This window comes from Aegilops tauschii, chromosome 1 (genome assembly GCF_002575655.3).
Source record: "Aegilops tauschii subsp. strangulata cultivar AL8/78 chromosome 1, Aet v6.0, whole genome shotgun sequence".
Classification (NCBI taxonomy): Eukaryota; Viridiplantae; Streptophyta; class Magnoliopsida; order Poales; family Poaceae; genus Aegilops; species Aegilops tauschii.
The window spans coordinates 377,880,448-377,888,801 of record NC_053035.3 but is presented as its reverse complement, the minus strand read 5'-3'; the positions used below and the strand labels follow the sequence as shown (position 1 = coordinate 377,888,801).

At 40.9% G+C, this 8,354-nt stretch overlaps 1 protein-coding gene across 1 annotated transcript; it reads left to right on the top strand.

The window, feature by feature from the left end:
• The first annotated feature begins 349 nt into the window (after positions 1-349).
• Positions 350-772, top strand: LOC141033364 (uncharacterized). Its single transcript, XM_073506276.1, has one exon. It carries the CDS (start codon positions 350-352, stop codon positions 770-772), a length of 423 nt encoding a protein of 140 aa, XP_073362377.1.
• The last annotated feature ends 7,582 nt before the right edge of the window (positions 773-8,354 follow it).

Sequence of the window (8,354 nt, the reverse complement as noted above, 5' to 3'; positions counted from 1 at the left end):
CAGTTTATGTATTTGATGCACTAGATTAATTTATGGATTTGATGTACAAGATTATTTTCTGAACTTGATGTTCTAGTGTACTTTCTGTTCTAGTGTAGTTTCTATATTTCATGTTCTAGTGTAGTTCAGTTTCTTGAATTGATGTGTTAACGTGGCTAAGAACTAGATAGGTAATTGATTCAAGTGTAAATACCAAAAATAAAAATAACATGCTGTGCTTGTATTTTATTTCTGAACTCTGCATAGCAGTTTCTGAAATTTTTTCGTCCATGAATTATACGTACGTACTATATAAGCATGTACTTGATCGATACTTGATGGATCCACCTTAAATGTGTCATCCCCCTGCATGCCCAAGAGCATGCGCCCATTCCTGAAGGAGGACAGGTTCTACACCTTTGCCAGCTTCAGTATTGAAGGTGACAAAGAGATGCTGCGAAGTTCTGGTTTGGAGATCAACCCCGACAAGTACATCGACATCCAGCGCAAATGGAGAGTTCCTTTCAAGGGAAGAAAGAGGTACCACTGTTTGGCTGATGTTGTAGGGAGCGTGATCCACCCATTCTACAAACAAATGAAGGATAAGATTGATAGGGTTGAAGACCATAAACTGTGGGGGATCAGCCCACTGCCAAATTACCTCACTGAGTATGCAGCGATAGATGCGTACGCCACCTATGAGTCGTGGAAGAGAATTGAAAACATCAGAGAAGGTATGGAGAGTGCAAAAGAGGCAGATAAGAATTATGACGATCCTTACTACGGATACTAGTGATGACGAAAACATAGAAAACTGGTCGTGGAGTTGCTTGTGTTTATGCTTGTCCTTTCTATTGTATCAGGTTCGTAGTTTACTTCTGTTAGAACGAAGCAGTTTCTAATGTCATCTGTATCAGGTTAAACAAGTTTCCTTATGTCAAGTTGTAGTTTGTTTATGTGATTGAGCAAGTTATTTAGCTTGCTAAGTACTATGTTTATTCAGCAATCATGTGATTTTGAAGTAGTAATGTTGCTTTTTTACTCTAAAAACAACAAAATACAAAGCAGTCTTTTTACGCTTAGTACAGTTTAGTTGTGCACACAAGCGCGGCTTCTTGAGGAGTGGAAGGAGTGGCATGGGTCGGAATACGCAGTTAGAGAGGCACAGGTTTGCAGTCTCTAGAGCCACCGGCGTGTGTTACTACAGGGGCCGGAGGCACGGAATGGAAGTCTCTACAGAAATGAAGGCATCACAAGCATCCAGAGGCACGTGGACGGAGTAGCAGAGTTGAGCTCCGAATACATAGTTACAGGGTCACGGTTTGGAAGTGTGCAGAGTCAAGGTTGTGCGACACCATGGGGCATGTAAGAGTCATGGCAAGTGTCATGTGAGAGAGGCACCTGGATCCAGGTACGCAAGGCACAGGATTGCGACTTCTCGATGCACGGGTATCAACGTTGTGGGTGCACAATAGTGTGGTCTCAGAGGCATGTGTTGGAATGCTCGGTTAGAGATGCACTGTTGTGACGTTTGTGAAGAGACATGGGCGTGGTACCGTGACCATGTAAGAGTCGCGGGGCGTGACACGTAAGGCACGTGGATGCAGTTACGAAAGGCACGAAGGTGAAGACCCAAGAGGCACGGAAGTGGGGTTTTTGTTGTTACGAACAACTATCAATCCTGTGGATGTTCAAAAGTGTGATACCAGAGGCATGCTTCCGAATACGCAGTTAGGGAGTCACGGTTGTGAAGCCTCTAGAGAGTCACGTGTGTCTGGCATCATGGGCATGGAGTGGTGTGGGGCTTTGAGAGGCATCACTGGCCCTTAACCCTCTGGATGCATGGTGGTGTGGTAGGAGAGGCTTGCTTGCTAATACTGAGGTAGGAAGGCACCATTGTGGATGCACAGGTGTGAGGTCTCTAACGGCGCGAGTGGGTGGCACCGCATGCATTTGTTTGAATACTCATTTAGAGAGTCACGTTTGTACTCACGCCAGATTCATGTTGTAGGTTGGTGGCATTCGGCAGCACACGGTTGCAGAGAGGGGGAATGTTTGTGAAACATCAAAGTCACCGGCGGTCACACGTGAGTAGTATGTAGAGTCAAGGCGTGTCGACGTGATGCACGTATGTCTAGGGACGGACTTGGGGCTTTATGGGGCATGGTCATCAACCGCCTGGATTGATAGTTGTGAAGTTTCTAGGGGCACCGGCTTGTGTTCGAATGCTTGGTTACTGAAGAATCAAGGAACTACATCAATAAAAATAGTCTGTTGCTTCATTATTACAGTATGATGTGCGGTTAAACCGTCTTCTGATGTTTCGATGGAGCTAGGCTCGTTCGCTTATCAACAACTTTTTATTCCGTGATGTTGTCGTAGATCTTTCTAATCTCATCGCCCATTTCGCTGGGTTTGATTGTATTCTGATCGCTAAATAGTAGCCTACACAGTTGTTGTGCTTTCCATTGTTCCGTGCCATCCTATAAAAAGTTCAGTGAAAAAAAGGAGAAAAAACACATGAGTATTAGGTCATGCAGTTGTATGATATCTAGCAAATTTATTGCGAGTTTTAAGCGAAAGCTTACGTCGAAATTATCTATCTCTTCGACGAAGTGGTTGCCATCAAAGAGATGCGCGAACCTTAGAACAACAAACGGGGTTTCACCTTTGTTCACCTTTGGAACGCCCTGTAAAATTTGAACATCCCATCTAGTCTTTTCCTTTTTGAATTTTTCACCTAGTAATATTTCGTATACTTCTTTAAACCTGGGAACCTGGGAATTGCATTTTGTTTTTGTTTTAGAGAGACATGTAATGTAATTTGTAAAACTGAAAGATGGCGTTGTTTACAATTCTTACCGGTTTGTCTTTACGGTTGTGGTATTTGTTATGCTCCTTTTCTTTGATGGCTTCGTTGTTTTCCATGTTAGCAATTTGCTTAATTAGTTTGCCATCATGCACGTGTCGATCACGTTGATTTTTCAGGTATTCTTGCCTCTTCAATTCTTCAAGAGAGGTTTCTTCAGGTTCGATGATTTGAAGCTTCCTTCTATATCTGTCGAGCACAAATAGTGTGTATCGGTCTTCCTTTTCAAATGGCATGAATACCTGTGGCACAAAAGTTTTATTGTTAGAGGAGAGTTTAGAATATAGTATTCTGTTTGAAATGCTTATTTTTATTTTGTTGTATGGAAAACGCTATTACCATTTTTGCTATTTTGAGCTTCTCTGATTGACATTTCTTAAGGAACAAAGGAACCAAGACATCCTTTTCTCGTGTGAAATCATCTCTGAAGTTCTTCATAGATTTTCTTTTATCCTTTAAACCAAGAATATGCTACAGGCAACAAATAAAAAACGATAAAAACGAGTTAGAAAAAATAGATCGGTACCAAGAGATTAAACAATAGTTCGAAAAAGATGAGTTTATATGATCACTGTGATTTTTTTTAAATTTACCTCTGCAAAGCTTGGGCCTAATAATAGTCTATGTATTTTGTGTATAGTTTGGTTGCTGCTTTCCCATGCTTCTGCTAACTCATCGAGCACCTTCTTTTCCATTCCTTGACGTTTTTTCTTGTTTGCAGGCCCAAATATTTCCTTTAGCTTTGATCCAGTAAGAGTTGTGCTTTTGCTCTGTGGTTGATCTCTCGAGAATACTACTTTTCTGCTTACATACAGGGCAGTAGAAGAAATTTTTGTTGAGAAAGTCATTAACTAAGTCAGCTGATAAACAGGAATTTAAGGTTCTTTCCAGTTTCCTTTCTTATTTGTGTGATTGCTGCCTAACTTTAACTAATTTGAGGTGTAAAAGGAACCAAGTTACCTTTTGAATTCATCCTGCCATGTGTCACTCATGACTATGTTGTAGAGATCGTTTGCCTTATCCACGTGTAGAAACGAATGCCGGTGTTGCGGGTATTTCTTGCTGCTCTTTGATTGATGCTGGTTTTTTTCGTCTCGCTTTGTCAAAGCAGATAAAAATTTATGGCTGTTGTTTCTAAAAGAAATATTTGAAGCTCTAGTAATTTTGACTGATGGTAAAAATGAAAATAGTTATATTACCTTTCATGGGTGAAAAAAGGTTTGTAGTCTCTGGTTTGTAATCTTTGAGTTTTCCAGGAAGTTGATGGTCCTTTATTTGGTTGGTTTTACCGAATATGAGTGTGTATACGTACTCTGGTTTCCATTCGGCATCGACCTTGCTGGGCTGCAGGCATGTGAAAATGTATGGTTTATAGTTACGTGTTGTTCACAATTGTTAATAAACTAATTACGGTAATAAAGAAATCAAGTTAGTTGACGTGTATGTAGTGGTAACTTACATGAAAATCCTCTCTGTCCTTGACCAGTTCTTTCCCATTATAGTATTTCGCAAATTGGGCCGTGAAGTGACCGCATTGTGTTCCTTCTTGCTTTCGTGTGCAGACCCTGTGAGGCCTTTCTGCTATCTTTTCCCAGTCTGGTTCGTTCTTGTGTTTTAGTTTGTGGTGCTTGTTCATCAGCACGGACATCCTTCTCATCTGTTATTGCATTATGGTTTTGTTGTTTGGGTGCGGCATTGAGAAAAGTAAGAGTATCATACTATCATGAGGAAAAGAGCAAATCAATGTACAAAAAGTATGTACCAGTTCTTCTCGATGCACGTGGTGTTGACTCCAAGACAAATCGGCGTAGTTTACATAGTTCAGTGAGTCAAGGATGTCGATGCTATCTCTATACTTGTTCAGTACATAGAGCGTGTAGTGGTTGTTTGTGTGATGAGATATCATGATCTACGTTGAGAGAGGAGATCATTGTTGATGTAAAAATTGAATTTCATTTTATCGTTGAAGCTCAAAGAGAATAGGTCATGTGCTAAGTAATAATACTAAACTTACCATCTTCGAATGGAGGATGTCTTTACCTCCCACGAGGAGTTCAAATCCTTTTAGTGCACCGTCCTCGTTGAATTCTGATAGCTCTCCGTTATCATAATTGAGACCGAGCACCAGCTTCAAGAAAGAGAGTGTGGTTTTAGTTAAATATTCTATCGTAGTAATGGCGGTGGTGTTTTTGTGGGTGAGGTATGCATACATTTGCGAAACTTGCAGGGAGTACAGTTGTGTCGTCTGGGTTGAATTGTTCTTGTTCTGTCCATTCCTCCAGTAACCCCTTTAGCATGGAGCCCTCCATCTATGTTTCTTCTTTTCCTGCTTGTTCCATGAAGGATTTTGCTGAAATGCAGTCTTCTCGGTTTGAGCTTTTATATTTATATAGCACTTGTCTGCAAGGAGGGTTTGGAAGTAGGTGAGTGAATTGTTAGTTGGATGTTAGAGAATTTGTAGCTCTCTGTAATTGTTTCAATGGAACTAGGAGAATCTGCTTACCCTGCGCATTCTCTCTGTCCTTGTCGGCTCATCAGATATCTATAGAGTTGTATGGCCTTTTCTCTGTAAATGAAATCTCCTGGTACAAGTGATGCAACCTTGACTTTCCCAGGTTCCTTGCTTGGTCGTTTGAATGGCCTCTTAATTGAGATTATGTTTGCTGAGCTGATCTCTGATGATTGAATCGTTGAGGGTTTTGGGGAACTTGTCTGTACTCTTGCAAGATGCCTTGCCTTTTTCTTGTCATGACCTAACTGCGCCTGCTCGTTCGGCTGCCTAGGTGTTGGTGTTTCCTTTTGTGTGTTGTTGTTTTTTATGCTCGGTTCTACTGAGACTGCAGCATCGCGTTTCCTCTGTTCAAGTATCTTATCTGTTAAATCCTTCTCTTTCTGCTTTTTTTCTTCTTGTGCATGTTTCACCTCGGGTGATGTTCCTGGTTTGCGATCTTCGTCAACAGGGTTCTTGTTCTGTTTGGAAAGCTCTTGTTGGTGAGTTGGTACGCTCTTTGTCCTATTACCACCTTCTAAAGGAGAGCCTGTTATGTCTTCTGTCTTTTTATCTGGGGGTGGTATGTCTGGTTCTATCGGTGGATCTTTCTGTTCGTCTTCCTTTTGTAAATCAGTGTCTAGCTGCGCGTGTTGTTCCCTCTGTAAACCAGCATCTGTCTGGGCTTGTTCTTCCGTGAGTGCTTCTTCAGACGCCTTGGTGGTATCCTTGCTACTCACATGATAATCTTGTTTCTCCTCATCCTTGCTTGTGTCTTTAATGTCAATAACTTGTATCTCTTGAGCGCTCGTCCCAATGTGCTCGGGAGTTGGAGGAATCTCTTCTTGAAATATGTCACAATGTATTCGTTGCATTTAACTGTCTTCCATATCAACCTCAGAGTTCAGCATATCTGTTAAAATAAAAAATAAAAACTTATTGGTGTGTCTCTAAAAATTATATAAGTAGAATTTTACTTTGTTGTCTTCAAAAAGAGAAACCTTTGGTGTAGTTGATTAATGACAGTGCGGCCGTATCTCTGTATTGGCTGATTATTTGATAGAGAATTTTCTTCCTCAACTTCGGGACTTGTTCTTCTGTTAGGTGCACTCTTTCTCCACCGTCGGTGTAGTGCTTTGCGTTCATGAACATATAGAACGCACAGTCAAGTCTGCAAGTAGAAGGATGATTGGTTATTGTCGTTAACCAAAGATGGTTGGGCAGTTTAGGTGAAGTTGTCCTAACGTCCTATGTTTTTTATGGATTGCATTAATAATTTAATTGTTACAGTGAGTAAGGAAAAGGAGAAAGGTTTGTAGTGCTTACGTTCCTCCCTGAAGTGGCACCTGCATTTTGACCTTTTCGAAATGGTCAATACTACTTGGAGACAGCTGGAGCAATTTACTTATTTGCTTCCATATCCTCTTTACTCTGCTTGTTATTGTGTTGAAGTAATCCATTGTGCCTTGATATTCAACTGGTAAAGAGTCAAGGAGCTCAAAGCGCTCTTTTTTCATGTTTATTGTAACAACGAAGTAGTGGCCCACAGCTCCTTCTCGAATAGGCCCGCCTATGCAAACTGGTAGAAAGAACTGCAAAATGCAAAATAAATAAATAAGGGATCCTTCTTGGATTTAGTCATGATTTGTTGATCGTTAGACGGAATTGTAGTGCCAGGATTGTATTTCTTATCTGTAACATGAGATGTGCTTACTATGTCGAAATCTTGTAGTTGCTCTCCTTGTTCCAGATCAAGGAATCTTTTAAGAGTTTTAGGCATTGTCTTGTCTCTGACGTGCGCTTTGTCTTTATTTTTGAACTCCAATGGATCTTCGTGGTTGGCCATGCGTATTGATGCCTGCTTTTTTTTGTCACATGTGCGTAAAAGAGATTTGTAAATTCAATTGTACAGAAAGGTTGATTGATCGATAGAGTGATATTCATTGTTGAAACTTGAGGTTTACTTACAGTGTTGTATGTTGATAGAATCTTTCTCTTTGTGCCCTGAATTGCTTTTTCAACATCTGTAGCATGACTGCCATGGTTTCGCTGCGCACTGCCTTTCCAGTCTCGAAGCTTTCTACCATGAGGCTGACCGTTACTGTTGACGTCTCTGTATTTATAAAATGTCGTGCCTGCAACAAATATATATATGTATATATATTTACAGGTATACATGTAAAATGTTTAAGGGAGGAAATCATTGGAAGAATATAATTCTTTGGTGGTAACATGAACTTACCCTTTGTCCTTATTCGCTGTCATGACGTTGTTGTACAGGCGTTCGATCCCTTCATCTTTTGTGCCTTCTTCGATGGCAGGTTTTGTATGATCAATGGTTCACGTTCTGTTTGAGTGACGTGCTGGCTTACTGTCGTGTTTGTGGCGGCAACATCTTTTACAACACAATGTTTCTTGTCTGATGGTGCAGCCTTTTTCTTGTTGTTGTCTGACTCTCTCTGGAATGTTTGGTGCATGGTTTTCCAATGCACCGTGGCCCTTTGCTTCTTTGCGTGTGTCTGCGTGCGTGTCTTGTTGAGGTTTCTGTGTTATCGTGCAAAAGCGTGGTTAAAAAATAATTAAATATGCTCGTTATTTTCATTGTAGTTTAGTGTCCGTTCCCTAAGGAAAATACTCAAATGTTTAGTGTGTCTTTGAATGTTTTTTTGTAGCTTCACCTTTTCAGTCGTTTCCGCCGGTGCTGCCTCTTCGAGCTTTTCTTCGGTGAGTGGAGGTTTTTGGAGCTCCTCTGGATCTTTTTCGTTTTGTTCATCCGTGGTGTCATCCTTTTTGTCTTTTGGCTGTTGAGACATAGAGGTAGGTAAATGAGATTGCATTTGTGTCTTTGTTCACTCAAATATCTAATTTCCTTAAAAGCAGGTTATCTCACTTCACCTTTTCAATCTTTTGCGTCGACATTGCCATCCCTGTTATTTTTTGCTCGGACAGCGAAGGTTTTCTGGCTTGGTCTACGACGGTTGCGCTGTCCGTTGTTTGAAGAACATCTTCTGCTTGTTC

Bases quoted from the DNA above. Each gene is read 5' to 3' on its own strand.
- LOC141033364 (XM_073506276.1), top strand. From the start codon at position 350: ATGCCCAAGAGCATGCGCCCATTCCTGAAGGAGGACAGGTTCTACACC.